Raw genomic sequence first — 14,410 nt, 5'->3', positions numbered from 1 at the left:
GGTAGATTCGCGGCTCACACTCTCTCCCACCGACGTCCCTGGGTTCTGGAGAGTGTTGTCTTCTTTCTTGCCTTTATCCCCAGATATAGAGCCCGGTCTGATTCCTCCTCCACCTATCATTCTTCTTGCGCCCCGAGTGGCATCCTTGCAACGACCATCCGTCCTCTTGATCACCGACCCCCTGGGCCACACACGGCATTGATACCAGGCGATCCTATCCTGTTGGGTCGACCCGGAGCGATATGAGTTCCCGTATGGCCAAGACCGAAGCGGAATAAGCGCCCTTGTTATGATGTTGCATGTGCTTACTGTTGTCGTTGCCCCCTGTGTCCAGTCAAACAGTTTATCCGCAACGTTCGTGCGGCCAAGACGATCGCAGACGAGCGAGCTGTGATCCAAAAGGAGAGCGCCGCCATCCGTACCAGCTTCCGAGAAGAGACGCATGACCACAATGTCCGGTACGAATCTTCAGACCGCCCCGATTCATATGCCTCTTCCAACGAGGGACTAATAATGGGTCAACAGTCGCAACAATGTGGCCAAGCTACTATACCTCTTTACGCTCGGTGAGCGCACGCATTTCGGTCAGATCGAGTGTCTAAAACTGCTGGCGTCGCCACGGTTCGCCGACAAGCGCCTGGGACACCTCGCAACTAGTTTGCTCCTCGATGAAAACCAGGAGGTGCTGACGCTGGTGACCAATTCCTTGAAAAAGTAAGTTCGTGTGCTACTTTCCCCCCTATCGAATTCATATGAGAGTAGCAAATTCACTGACACTTGTCTACCTTTGCCAGTGACCTTGGACACTCTAATCAATATGTTGTCGGGCTCGCCCTGTGCACTCTCGGAAACATTGCCTCGGTCGAAATGTCGCGCGATCTCTTCCCGGAAATCGAAAACCTCATCTCCACGTCCAACCCTTACATCCGACGCAAGGCGGCCCTTTGCGCTATGCGCATATGTCACAAGGTTCCTGACCTCCAGGAGCACTTTATTGAAAAGGCTATCCAGCTCCTGTCCGACAGAAACCACGGTGTCCTTCTCTGCGGTCTGACCCTGGTGACGAGCCTCTGCGAGGCCGACGAGGAGGAAGGCGGTGGGGAGGGCATGGTGGAAAAGTTCCGCGCATTCGTCCCCGGCCTCGTCAAGACGCTTAAGAGCCTCTCTACTTCGGGATATGCACCGGAGCATGATGTCACTGGAATCACCGACCCCTTCCTCCAAGTCAAGATCCTGCGCCTCCTGAGGGTTCTGGCCGTGGGCGATGCCGAGACGAGCGAGCAGATCAACGATATACTGGCCCAAGTTGCCACCAACACGGACTCGTCCAAGAATGTCGGTAACTCTATCCTGTATGAGGCTGTCCTAACTATTCTCGATATCGAAGCCGACTCGGGCCTGCGCGTCTTGGGTGTCAATATCCTGGGCAAGTTCCTCTCTAACCGCGACAACAACATCCGCTACGTCGCTCTCAACACGCTCATCAAAGTCGTAGCCATTGAGCCCAACGCCGTCCAGAGGCACCGCAACACTATCTTGGAATGTCTCCGGGACCCTGATATCAGCATCAGGCGACGGGCCTTGGACCTGAGCTTCACCCTCATCAATGAGAGCAACGTGCGCGTGCTCATCCGTGAGCTCCTGGCTTTCCTTGAGGTGGCCGATAACGAGTTCAAGCCTACCATGACGAGCCAGATTGGCATTGCTGCCGACAGGTTTGCCCCCAACAAACGCTGGCACTTTGACACGATGCTTCGGGTCATGTCTCTTGCTGGGAACTACGTCAAGGAACAGATCCTCTCGTCATTTGTGCGCCTCATTGCCACGACGCCTGAGCTGCAGACATATGCTGTGCAGAAGCTGTACTTGAACCTTAAGAAGGACATCACCCAGGAGAGTTTATCCCAGGCTGGAGCATGGTGCATCGGAGAGTACGCCGACGCGCTCTTGAGGGGCGGACAGTACGAAGAGGAGGAGCTAGTCAAGGAAGTCAAGGAGAGCGACATTGTTGACCTGTTCAACCTCATCATGAACAGCAGCTACGCGACCCAGGTGGTTAGCGAGTACATCATAACGGCCCTCATGAAACTGACGACGCGCTTCTCGGACCCCGGGCAGATTGGCCGCATCCGCAACATGCTCGAGCAGCACCAGACCAGCCTCGATGTCGAGGTGCAGCAGCGTGCGGTCGAGTACGGCAACCTGTTTTCCTTTGAGCAGATCCGACGGGGTGTGCTGGAGAAGATGCCGCCCCCCCAGATCAAGGAGGAATCCCGAGTTCTGGGCCCGGCCACGACCAAGAAGTCCAAGGCCGCCAACCGCAAGTCCAAGATCATCAAGCCCTCGGAGCAGGATCTCCTGGACCTCATGGACACACCTTCGATGGAGATTACCAGCTCAGCACCCTCAACCAACAACTCGGATCTGCTGGCCGACATTCTCGGCGGCGGCCCTGCCTCTCCCGGTCCCGTGTCTCCGCCTCTGCAGCAGCCGTCGAGCAACATCATGGACCTGTTCGGATCGGGTGGTGGCGCCTCGGGGACATCGTCCCCGGCCCCTCAGACGTCCAACTTTGACCTCGTGGGAAGTGTCTCTACCCCGCCACCCCAACAGCAGCAGGCCCCCGCGGCTCCCACCGTCGGTGGCCAGCCCTGCTACAACGGCCACGATCTCAACGTGACATTCCACACCCAACGCAACGCCGAGGGCATGATCCAGGCCACGGCACGCTTCCAGAACACCTCTACTGGAGCGTCCCTGACCAACGTCGGTCTCCAGGCTGCCGTGCCCAAGTCGCAGAAGCTGCAGCTCCAGAGCATATCTTCATCGGATGTAGGACCTGGAGCCGAGGCTACACAACTTATGAGAGTGTCTGGATGCAAGGGGGTAAGTTTTGACTAACCAAATCTCATATCTCTTCTTCATATGCTAACTATCTATGCCTGCTTTAGCCTCTCCGATTGCGTCTGCGCATCTCGTTTACGCACCCTAGTGATGGACCGGTGCTGGAACAGGTCAACTGGACGGAGTCATCGTAGGTGTTTTGGCGTCTTAGATTTTCAATACACATGGTATATCAAGCTTGTTTTTTTATTTTTATTTTTTTTTGTTCACCACGTACAATGGCAGGACGTGGAAAAGTGAGTGACTAGAGAGAAAAAAAGGTTGTTGTCCAGTCGAGAGGGTATTATTGTACAAGGACGCCTTGGTTAGGACGACAATAACAGGAGATGAGGAATGTTGATTATAGAGTGAAATGGCCTTTGAACAGAGCTTTGTTTACTCCCACGCCATCGTGAACATTATCGTGACTATCACTGCTACTGGTCTCATTCCCATCGACTATCTCAATCACATGTTCGTCCGACTAGGGATAGTATACGTGATTCATTCAATGTGATTAGTGTGCCTTCCAATGCTTGGCATAATATTGATACCAACAAGTGAGGTCGCTCTGCCGGGCAATAAAAGTGTAGCTTGCAGATCTGCGGGGAGACATGGGCAACTGAGAGCTATAGAACCGTGGTACTAGTTGTTAGGTCCCTTTCCTTTCCTTTCCCTTATTTGACGAGCCATGTAAACATCTCAACCATCATATACGTCAGATTGCAAATTGCCTCAGTCAAAAGCAGATGTCAAAAGTCAGTACAGGGCGTAGCCAACATGTCAGAGCAAGCACCCAAGACAAGTCATCTAGAGAGGACGGCAGCGGAGCCGCGGGGAATGGTAATGCTACTACTATCACTACTACCACTTCCCTCTCTCGCTCATCTCAACCCCCCCCCCCCCCCCATTCCTCATTCCGTCTAACATGCTTCCATCAGAAACTCCACGGCGTGAGACTCAGCCATATCAGCCAAGTCAACGACCGAGTCCGTCTCTTCCGGCTAGACCTCACGTCGGGGCCCGTCGGCTTCCTACCAGGTCAATGGGTAGACACCTTCGTCCCCGACACGCCGAAAGCAGGGGGCTTCACCATCACCAGCGCACCGGGAGACGCCTCCCCGACTTCCACGCACACCCCCCACATCGAGCTGGCCGTCCAGAAGTCGCCCGACAACCCCCCCGCAGCGTGGCTGTGGCGTCCTCCTCACGAGATCATCGGGTCGACCCTGCACCTGCGCATAGGGGGAAGCTTCACGTTCCCCCCCGCGGTCGGCGGCCCTCTCGCCTCGACGGTGAAGAGGCTGGTCCTCATCGCCGGGGGCGTGGGCGTGAACCCCTTCATGAGCATGCTCAGCCATATCGGCCACAGCGATGTTCCCGGGAAGCCGCGGGTGCGTCTGGCGTATGCGACCAAGCTGCCGTCCGAGGGGGAGGTCGTCTTCCTCGATAGGATAGCGGGGCTGTTCCGCGAGGGCCGCGTGAGGGGTTCGGTCGACCTGTTTGCTACGGGGGGAGGCGACGGCACGTTTCCGGATGTGGTCGACGTGCATCGTAGACGGTTGTCTGTGGCCGACGTGGAGCGCCTGGTCAGAGAGGACGACGACGACCACCTGGCATCTACACTCGTGTACATCTGCGGTCCGCCCGCCATGACGGACGAGTTTGCGTACGGCCTGACGACGGGCAATTTGAGGATGGATCCCAGTAATGTCATTACGGAGAAGTGGTGGTAAGAATGTGTCCCCCTGCACACAGCCAAATTTGAAAAGAGGTCGTGAACCATGATAAATGCCGTCCTAATTTTTTTTTTTCAATTGTTGTTTGTTGTTCATATTGCTGCTCCCTCCCCCCCCGCCTCTTTTTTCCCATGGCAGAACGAAGAAAAAGAGGGGAGAAGAACAAATGCATCTTGTTCTATCCGAAAAGATCCTCGGCCTTCCGCCTGCTAGGCCTCTTATCCAGCAACTCCTTGCCCGCATTAGTGCTACTCCCATTGCCATTCCCGCCCAACCTCCCGGGAAACAGCTCCCTGGCATTCGCCGCGGAGCCCTTGATGTTGAAGCCCAGTTGTCCAGCAGCGGCACCACCTGCGGCCGCGCCACGGATCTTGATCCCGCCGTCCACGATCCTGGGCATGTCCTCATCCCTGAGCTGGGCGGTTCCCAGCGCCGTCTCGAGCCGGTCCAGCCTCCCCGAGCGTCCCGACGCGGCCTTGGCCTTGGACGGGAACAACTCCTTGGACTCGTTTCTATGCCTGTCGTCGCGCAGGGAGCGTGCCCTGACGCGGCTGTTGCTGCTCGACGGGGCGTCATCGTCGACGGCGTCGACGTCCATGTCCCTGTCTCCGCGGGGCGATGCAGACCTGCTGCTCACCCTACGACGGCCGCTGCCACCGCCGCCGAAGAGTTCTTTACCCCTGTTCTCGCGGGCGTACGGCCGACGGTGCTGGTCGGGCGAGTATGAGCGGTCTCCGTCGCGACGACGGTCGCGGGAGCGCGAACGCGAACGCGAACGGGACGGTCGAGTGGGCGCGTCGTCGTACATGCTCGCCTCGAAGCGCGGGGGGCGTCTGTCCGAGTCGCGACGACGACGATGGTGATGGTGGTGGTCGCGGTCACGGTACCCGTTGCCGTTGCCGCTGTTGCGCTGCCGGCGCCTCTCCTCCGGGTCGTACTCTGGGTTCATTAGGTAGAAGCGGCTGCGCATCGCGGCGCCGGGCTGCTTCCTATCCGACTGCAAGGCCGTGCGCACGTGCAGGGTGATTTCGGGCCTGGACTCGACGGGCTTGGCCGGGAGGATCTCACCCACCGCCAGGGCTGTGGGGTCGGCGATCTCGGTGGCCGACAGGGCGACCAGCGCCTCCCGCGCCGTCGACTCCCCCCCAAACAGCAGGTTGGCCGACGTGTCGTCGATCCATTCCACCCTGTCCACGGGGCCGTAGTGCGCCTTGACGTAGTTGCGTATGTCGTCGGTGCTCAGGGTGTCGAGGCCGCGGATGTGCACTTTCGTCGGGACCAGGGTCTTGGATTCGTCTGCGATCGCGGCTGCCGCACCGGCGCCGCCGTCTTCCTCTATCACTTCGCCTAGCTCTTCCGGTTCGTCAGGTTGCTAGGTGCGCAGAGAACGTGTCAGCTTTTCGTCTTCTTCTCCTTCATTTCGTCTTCATTGCATTATCAAGAGCCTAGATGTTGGAAGAAAAAGTACCAGAATGTCTTCGGCGTGCGAAGGTTCCTCCTCTACCAGCGGCGCCTGCTGCGCTGCATCGTCCATCTCGATATCCAGATCCATCTTGCCGTGCGAGGTCGGAGAATAAAGACGAACTGGTAGGAGCGGGAGAGAAGACGGTCGGTGTCTGTCCGTAACGAGCGCGATCTGCGCTGTTTACAGCCCGGTTCTGTGGTTGGGAGGGGGTGGTGGGGGTGCAGGAGAGTTACAAACGAACAAAGGATGGATGCGCGGTCAGAGAAAGGCAGAGAGAGTGAGGCTGACCGAAAACGCGCTCTCGGGGAGAGAGAAGAGAGTGGAGCTGCCTCAGCAGGCTGAAAGTGCTTCCACTCTCTCCCCACATTAACGGCTCTGGCAGCTCCCCAAGTATCAGACATGCAAAAGGAATAATACTAGTTATACTGATCGTCAATGGGTCTTTTACTTTCTTCTCTTCTTTTTCAATTGAATATTTCATTTCATTTCTCAATTGGTTTTAGTCTATTCATGTGTGTGAAGTGTCCAACATTTTCCCTTCTCTTTTTGTTCCCCCTCTCCTTTATTCCTCCTTCACGGGTATAACAGGATTCTAGTAGAAGGCCGAAAACAAAATCGTCACGATAAAAGATGAAAGAAAAGATGGCCAAATGAACCGTACAAGCTTTTTTCTTCTTCTTCTGGTCCTCTGCATAGAACCCAAGCAAGCATTGAAAGTAGAGATAAATGTGGGTGGAAAAAAAATTAAGAAGAGGCTACAAGGTCTCAATCATGCCGCGCATGACTCTCCGACTCTTGGCCATCCTACCATCATCATCGCCGTAGCTCATGACGGCACCACCAGTGTGCATCTCCGACGCTGCACGCTTAGCCGCCGATGGCGGCTGCGGCTGCGGCGGCTGCGAGCGAGAGAAGCATGACGACGGTGGGGGTAGAGACTCTCGGTTAAAAGAAGATGGGGGAGGCGCGTTCTCCTTCTCGTCGGCGTCACCTCTGTCGATATCGAGGTACTGGTCATACCCCCAGCTGGCCTCCAGGCCGTCAAGCGAGACGGGCAGGTTTCGAATGGTAGGCCACGAGAAGGAAACGTGGCGCGGAGCGAGGTACAAGGCCTGCAGGTTGCCGTGGGCGTCGCAGATGGCGCAGTTATCGCGCAGGAAGGCGCGCGAGTACGGCGAGGGACGGTCCCCGCTGACGGCGGCCACGACGTCGGCCTCCAGCGGCCGGAGCATGGTCTGGCCCTCGAGGCGGCGGGCGTCGCACGTCTTGGCCCGCAGGGGCTCCCAGGCCTGGTCGCCCAGGATGTGGCCAAAGGTGCGGGACACGGCGGCGGCAAAGGCCTCGCCCGACGTGCCCTGGATGGCAATCATGCGGTGCAGGCCGCGCGACAGGCACCTCTTGTAGGCGTTCGTGTCCTTCTCGTAGGGGAAGGGGCGCTCCCTGGACGGCATGAGCGACACGTGGACGGTCCACGCCTCGCCGTCCCCTTCCCGGCCGGCGACGACGGATGTGTGGCCGTCACGGTTGCAGGCGTCCACTGGCGACGATGACAGCGACGGCGGTGCCGAGAGCGGCTGCTGCGAGGGGAGGAGCAGCGTGCGATGACGCCCGTCGAGCAGGCACGGCTTCGTGGCGGCAGCGGCAGCGGCAGCGGCAGCGGCGGAGGCGGAGGCGGCGGCGATGGGGGGTGAGGGGGAAGTGACGGCGTCGTCCGGGGGAGGAACCTCCTCGAGCTTCTCGATCCTCTCCTCTAGCATCTCGTCCGTCTCCAGGAGTTCGAGATGCCTGTTCCGCAGGTCCTGCAGCTCCTTGCCGGCGCGGGCGAGCTGCTCGCTCTGGATGCGGTGCGTGGCCTCGACAGCCGCCATGCGCTGGCGGAGCTGCTCAATCAGCTGCCAGGCCGCCGAGATGTGGTGGTAGGACCCCTCGAGCTCGGCCTGGACGTCGTAGCGGTTCTTGTCGACCGTCTCTTCGAGCTGGCTGACGCGCGAGACTAGATGGTTCATGCCGTGCTGTTGCTCCTGTTGCGGGGGGAGTAGCTGCTGCTGCTGCTGCTGCTCTAGGACCCAGAGCCTGCGCGCCATGATGCACATCATGTCTTCCTGGCTGATGTTTCGGCGCTGCTGGTTGGGGCTATCCTTTCCTGTTGCTGCTTCTGCTGTCGCTCTTGCTGTTGCTGTGGCTGCTGCCGTTTCTGATGGCGACGGTGTTGTGCTGTCGGCCGAGCCTAGGTGGAAGCAGGCTAGGTGACCGCAATCGCACATGGCTCCTGGTAAGGCCCTGTCGCGGCTGAAGTTGACGCAGGAGCATCGGTGACCTCTGAGCTCGGGAGCGATCAGGATGTAGCGGCACCGGCCCTGGGGCAGCTGGGGGGAGGCGGTATCATCGAGTCGTTGAGGTGGCGGAGGTGGCGCCGATGGCTGCTGGGTCAGCGATGTTGGAGATGTCGGGGAGGTGATGGTGGCCATGGCAGCGACTTGTCACGATGCTGCGTCCATGAGGGGAAATGATGGGCAGTCTCTTTCTATGAAATCTGGTCCGCTCTACATGAAGGTGAAAGGGATGAAGGGTGGGGTGGAAGGGATGAGGGGAGGGAGGGAAAGGATATATGCGTACAGGTAGAGAGGGAAGAGGGACAAGGGTCATACATCTATCTACATACATGTACTGAATGCTATTGCCATATCACTCGGTATTATCAGTACCAACATTTTGTATATTATCTCTGTGGATAAATGACATGTACACAAGTAAGTGGTTCTGTTCTTGTGTGGCACGAGATACGTATATTGTGCATGTAGGAGGAGAGCCCCCCCTTCTCACTTGGCAGCATGTAAATTGTTGAGCTACAAGTACCGATCATTACTACTTGGGAGTTGATACTAGGAGGTAGCAATCGTAGTGCCAGTAGCATTCCCGGCTTTCACGACAGTTCGAAAAGGAGAAGAGAGAGAGAGAGTCTGAGAGAGAGAGAGAAGCCGGGAGCGGCAGAGTAAGGGTTTGGCAACTTGTGCCGGGGTGGCTTGCTACGCCTGTACTGGTTGGTGTCTTGACGGTTACAAAGGTTCATGTCATGATGGGTACCGACGACTTGAACGGCATTGCAAAAGCATGACTAGGTCGTCATGATGTACCAGCCACGAGAGCAGCGGGCGCAGAGAGGGAGAGGAAAGACGGACAGGCAATGGGTTCATTACGCCATGTCATCCCACGCTCTCTGGACCTCTGCCGGGGTGTGAGTTGGGTTGGGTTGGCGGGTTGATCCCTCTGGCTCTCTCTGGCTCTCTGCAAGGGTTGGCTGGGGACAATGCCAGGTAAATCAGGATGGAGAGAGGAGGAGGAGGAGGAGGAGGAGGAGAAGAGGTGTGCAGGGGTCTGGAACGGGTCCTTGGTATGGGGCTCATGGGGCGGGCAAAGGGAAGCCCCATGGGATGGGCCAAGACGTGGGCCAAGACGTGAGCCAAGTCGCGCCAGAGCGTGGGGGTTTCTCTATTCAGTCATGTCAAGACGCGGGCCTCCCATACAGATCCTGTGGTCGATGTGCTGATACGAGAGTGACGAAGCGGTCTCTCTACAGTCTCTCTACAGTCTTCCTACAGAGAATCCCAATGGGTTCTGCACTCTGACTGCTGAGCTGCAGATGCGCATGTTCGAGTATAGTACGTGACGTGGGCCGTGTGATTGACAGCTCCTTGCCTGGTGAGTACTAATAGTAGATAGATAGTATTGATATCGAGCATTGCAGAGAGTATCGATTAATATCCAGCAGCAAGCATGTACAGATTAAGCATCACCAACTTGTCCAACCCGAGAGAACACACATTATCGTCATACCATGTATTGCAGGCGGCAATATGTGAACGAGCACTCTGCCACTACGAGCGTCATCATATTCCATCATACTAAGCATCGTATAATGCTACTAATACTGATACCCCGTAATACCCCGTATCGTATGCATCTTATGCACCTCGTCCCCATCCTGTCCATCCATCTAACAACCTAACGGGCCGACTTTAAAAATCTCTCTCTCCATCCATCCATATCATCATCCTTGATCCTTGCCATGACATATTCTCTCTCTCTCTCTCTCTCCCTCTCTCTCTCCCTCTCTCTCTCCCTCTCCCCCTCCCCCTTTTCCGTTCCAATAACGCCATGACATAAATGTTGCATGTACCTCGATAATTATCAAGTAATAGACTGTCACTCGTCGGTCACCGCAATATTCCGATACCACCATCTCACACCTTGCCTTCCCACTCCCTCTACTCTCTCTATTTTGCCGTCGCCAAGGATGGTCAGACAGGAAAGGAGAAGAATTGAAATGAAGAAGAGGCGACCGTCGGTCGCCATTAACCCGAGCTAATACGTGGGCAGTAATATTGAACCGTGAATGCTATTATATCAGCCTGTGATGACGAGTAGCATGCCACATTCGAATGATGAAGCCCGTCTCATCCCATCCCTCCCTCCCGAACGGTTGCCGACATCTTTTTCCGATACATCACTGTGATGGATATCCGATCCCTGGAAGAGAAAGGATCAGTTTCAGTTTCAGAGTCGTAACGAGCTGTCATCATCGCGCCGATGTAGATGCTACGCACACGTTCGAATGTGAGAGTGAGGGTGAGAGAGAGGTCACCACCACCCCTCCGGTCGCTGCGTACGTGCGTGTGTGGTATCATTGTAGTGCACGGTACGGTGGAAATATGAATGGGAGCTGTCAATGAAAAAGAAAAAACATGAGGTCTGTATCTCCCCCCCCCCCTTCCATCACCCAGACTCTACGGGGTGCAAGTACAGATGTACAGATAGAGAACAATACGTACAGCTGGTTGGGAGCCATAGCCATGGCTCATGGGAGAAAGAAAGTGCACATATCCGGTCTTACCGCCGGCTTCTTGGCATCGAAGCAAATCTACCAGTCACCACCACACGTAGGCTCGTTGGCTCGTAGCACACAATGCTCTGTCTTTTTGCCGCAATCTGCAAAGCCACACGGGCCCTGCTAGTACCCTGGCCTGATCTGCGCGCGCGCCATCGCCACAGGTTGATGATCGAGCATTCTAATCTCTCTTCTGCGCCCGTTCACGCTTTGCTGAATTGTCCGCCCGCTGACTATCTATGTCGTGTCATGTCGTGGGGGTGCGTTGTGTGTCTGTGTGTCTGTGTATGTGTATGCGTGTGTTGAGCCGCATACTTTGGTGATTAACCTGCTCGTTACTCCTTTCTTCCTTTTTTTTCTTCTTATTTCCCCCCCTAATGCTTTGATTCATACTCACACGTGTTTATTCATCTTTCCTGCCTATTCCTCCTTTCATGAAAAAAGATACGCCATGTACAGCATCAGATTCGTGATATCTCAAGCGTCACACACACACATTCTCAACTGCTTCGTGGGTTACCCGGTAGCTCTTCCAACTTTTTGTGTGTGCTAGTAGCTCTAGACTAAGATTTCATTTGACAACTTTCTCAATTCTTTTTGGGGGAGGGGGGGGGGGGGGGGGGGTCGCTTTAAATAATATAAATAATATAGCATCTCCGTATTGATCTCAAGTTGTACCGGGGAAAGAAAACAATGGACTCTCGAGGCCCATCGTCAACTTATTGCTTCTTTCCTGTATTGATCCCACATGGCACCGCACAAGATCACGAGCCCCGCGATACACCCAGACAAGCCAAAATTGCCCCGCTGCGCACGCCCAAAAAAAGAAGAATTGGTGGGGCTCGGTGCTCTGACACGGCATCACCAGTTGAGTTTCCCACAGCGTCAACCTCCATCGACTGAGCTTCTCTCACCAGACGACCGGGAGCATCACCCCGCCTTCGCTCCCTCTCTTCTTTCCCATCCGACGCACGCACAAAGGCTTGACCTTCTAGAGACCCGACATCCCAAGTTCCTGTGCACACGACCTGTCTGGTCATGCGCCAATCCTACCCCGTCACCTTTCCTCCTCCTCCTTCGCAGTAGAAAAAAAAAAAAGACAAAGAAAGGAAGACGGAGATAGACGGATAGGGAGAAGAATACGGAAGCGCGAAGATACAAGATAAGAATACCGACGACGAGACAACGATGCCACAAGACTCGGCCGCCGCGCTCGGCGCCCTCCTGCGCGGGGTATCCATCGACGACCACGAAGAGGTCCTGAAGGCGGCCAACGCGGCCCTCCGTTCCAAGAAGGACGACCAGACGGCCCTTCACACGCGCGCCGTTGCCCTCCTCAACCTCGACCGCTTCGACGACGCTCTGCGCGCCATTGACGAGGGAGGCGACAAGCTCGACGCCGCCTGTCGCTTCGAGAAGGCCTACGCGCTCTATAAGCTAGGCAAGCTTGACGATGCCGCCGAGGTTCTCAAGTCCATCGATGCCGCCGCCGCCGCCGACACAAGCTATAGGGGTCACAGCCACCTGGCAGCCCAGGTAGCCTACCGCGCCGAGAGGTTCGACGATGCCTACGCCGTCTACCAGAGGCTTCTGGAGAAGGACCCGGAAGCCGAGGACAACGATATCAAGATCAACATGCGCGCCGTCGTCGCCCAGGCCGGGTGGCTCGGCGGCAGCGCCCACGACGGAGACGATGCCCAGGACCAGGTGCATCAGCTCGACACCTTTGAGCTCTGCTACAATGAGGCCTGTTCCTGCATCTCGCGCGGCATCCTCGACCAGGCCGAGCTGCTCCTGCGACGCGCAGAGACCCTGTGCGATGCCTCGGACGATCTCACGGACGAGGACAGGCAGGCCGAGATGCAGCCCATCCTCGCCCAGAAGGCCTATGTTCAGGCTAGGCTCGGCAAGGTTGACGAGTCGCTAAACCTCTACAAAACTCTTGGCAAATCCGGGTGAGTTTGGTGTCACGTCTTCTCTTGTTTCTTTCACACACTCACACACACACACATATATATATATATATATACATATATGTATATGTGTGTGTGTGCATGCGTGCGTGCGTGCGTGTGTACATGTATATGCGTATGCTAATCTAGACACAGCGATAACGATGCGGATCTGGACCTGGTCATCGAAAACAACCGCGTGGCATTGACCTCTGCCACAGCGAACCCGTACCTGGTGCAGCGCCAGGCGGAGTCGTGGACGCAGCGCGCCAAGTCGGCCAAGCTGTTCAGCCACCAGTACGACGTGGTGCGGCGCAACGGGCTCATCATCGACCTGCAGGCCAACAAGGTGCGCGGTGTGGTCGACCGCACGGACAAGGTCATCTCGGCGGCGCAGCACCCGTCGACGCAGTCGGACGTCAACGCCATCTCCGGGCTCCACGCCGCGGCTTCGACGCACGGCAAGTCGGGCAGGGAGCTCGTGCGTGCGCTGCAGGAGCTCACCAAGAAGAGGCCCGACAACGTGGGTCTGGCCCTGACGTTGGTGCAGACGTACCTCGACGCCGGGAACCAGGGCGCCGCGCTGTCGACGCTCGAGGCTTTCCTCGGCCGTCTCGAGAGGCCGGTCGGCACGGACGAGGACGAGGCTCCCTCTCCAACGCCCGCCCACGTCACCGACGCCCGCTTCAGTCCCGGCCTGGTGGCTTTGGTGGTCTCGCTCATGCGGTCCCAGGGCCGCCACGCCGCCGCCAAGTCCGAGCTCTCCAAGGCAGCCAGGTACTGGCAGGACCAGGATAGGCCGGCCATGTCGTCGCGCGCGCTCCTGCAGGAGGCGGGCATCGAGCTCCTCCGCTCCTCCAACCCACGCGACCTGAAGCTGGCCGGCTCCGCATTCGAGAAGCTCTTCTCCCAGAGCCAGGGCTCGCACATCGCCTCGGCGGGGCTGGTCGCCTCCCTGGCACCCTTCGACCTGGCCAAGGCGAACGAGCACGTCGGCTCCCTCCCCGAGGTGGACGACCTCATCGCCGACGTCGACGTCGGCACACTCCTGGACGCCGGCGTCGCCACCATCAACCCCACCACCACCGCCGCCGGGACCAAGCGCTCCGCCGAACAGGACGGCAGGAACAGGGCCACCCCCTCTGCCAAGAGGCGCAGGCCCAACAAGCTACCCAAGAACTACGAGGAGGGCAAGAAGCTCGACCCGGAGCGCTGGCTGCCCCTGCGCGACCGCTCGTCGTACCGTCCCAAGGGGAAGAAGGGCAGGAAGAAGGCTGCCGAATCCACACAGGGCGGCCCGGTCAAGGACGAGGAGACGCTCGGTCTGGTAGGCGGCGGCGGTGTCAAGGTTGAGAAGGCTGGCGGTTCTGGCCCTGGCAACAACAACAGCAACAAGAAGAAGAAGAAGGGAAAGAAATGAGCTGTGACTGTTTTATTTTTTCCCCTCATTCATCTGGACTACACTTGAACACGAATATTTGAAAAA

At 57.2% G+C, this 14,410-nt stretch overlaps 5 protein-coding genes across 5 annotated transcripts; 3 read left to right on the top strand and 2 right to left on the bottom strand.

Annotated features, from left to right (window-relative positions):
• Nucleotides 1-336: 336 nt before the first annotated feature.
• GMORB2_1627 (AP-1 complex subunit gamma-1) lies at nucleotides 337-3,032 on the top strand (the record flags this gene model as incomplete). The annotated part of the gene is made up of 4 exons (XM_035463609.1): nucleotides 337-458; nucleotides 526-714; nucleotides 795-2,886; nucleotides 2,952-3,032. Coding segments are annotated over 4 exons (2,484 nt in total), but the record flags the coding sequence as incomplete, so codon positions are not given.
• Nucleotides 3,033-3,663: 631 nt separating this feature from the next.
• GMORB2_1626 (Oxidoreductase NAD-binding domain) lies at nucleotides 3,664-5,485 on the top strand (the record flags this gene model as incomplete). The annotated part of the gene is made up of 3 exons (XM_035463608.1): nucleotides 3,664-3,726; nucleotides 3,825-4,615; nucleotides 4,912-5,485. The coding sequence occupies 3 exons, from the start codon at nucleotides 3,664-3,666 to the stop codon at nucleotides 5,483-5,485; spliced, it is 1,428 nt and encodes a 475-aa protein (XP_035320439.1).
• On the bottom strand, nucleotides 4,801-6,174 carry GMORB2_1625 (Protein of unknown function (DUF2414); the record flags this gene model as incomplete). Its single annotated transcript, XM_035463607.1, has 2 exons — nucleotides 4,801-5,994; nucleotides 6,091-6,174. The coding sequence occupies 2 exons, from the start codon at nucleotides 6,172-6,174 to the stop codon at nucleotides 4,801-4,803; spliced, it is 1,278 nt and encodes a 425-aa protein (XP_035320438.1).
• Nucleotides 6,175-6,842: 668 nt separating this feature from the next.
• Nucleotides 6,843-8,555, bottom strand: GMORB2_1624 (uncharacterized protein; the record flags this gene model as incomplete). Its single annotated transcript, XM_035463606.1, has 2 exons — nucleotides 6,843-8,080; nucleotides 8,339-8,555. 2 exons carry the CDS (start codon nucleotides 8,553-8,555, stop codon nucleotides 6,843-6,845), a joined length of 1,455 nt encoding a protein of 484 aa, XP_035320437.1.
• Nucleotides 8,556-12,160: 3,605 nt separating this feature from the next.
• GMORB2_1623 (signal recognition particle subunit SRP72) lies at nucleotides 12,161-14,344 on the top strand (the record flags this gene model as incomplete). Its single annotated transcript, XM_035463605.1, has 2 exons — nucleotides 12,161-12,883; nucleotides 13,166-14,344. 2 exons carry the CDS (start codon nucleotides 12,161-12,163, stop codon nucleotides 14,342-14,344), a joined length of 1,902 nt encoding a protein of 633 aa, XP_035320436.1.
• Between the last annotated feature and the right edge of the window lie 66 nt (nucleotides 14,345-14,410).

The sequence above is a fragment of the Geosmithia morbida genome, assembly GCF_012550715.1.
Source record: "Geosmithia morbida isolate 1262 chromosome Unknown scaffold_10, whole genome shotgun sequence".
Taxonomy (NCBI): Eukaryota; Fungi; Ascomycota; class Sordariomycetes; order Hypocreales; family Bionectriaceae; genus Geosmithia; species Geosmithia morbida.
This window is presented reverse-complemented; position numbering and strand designations above follow the sequence as displayed.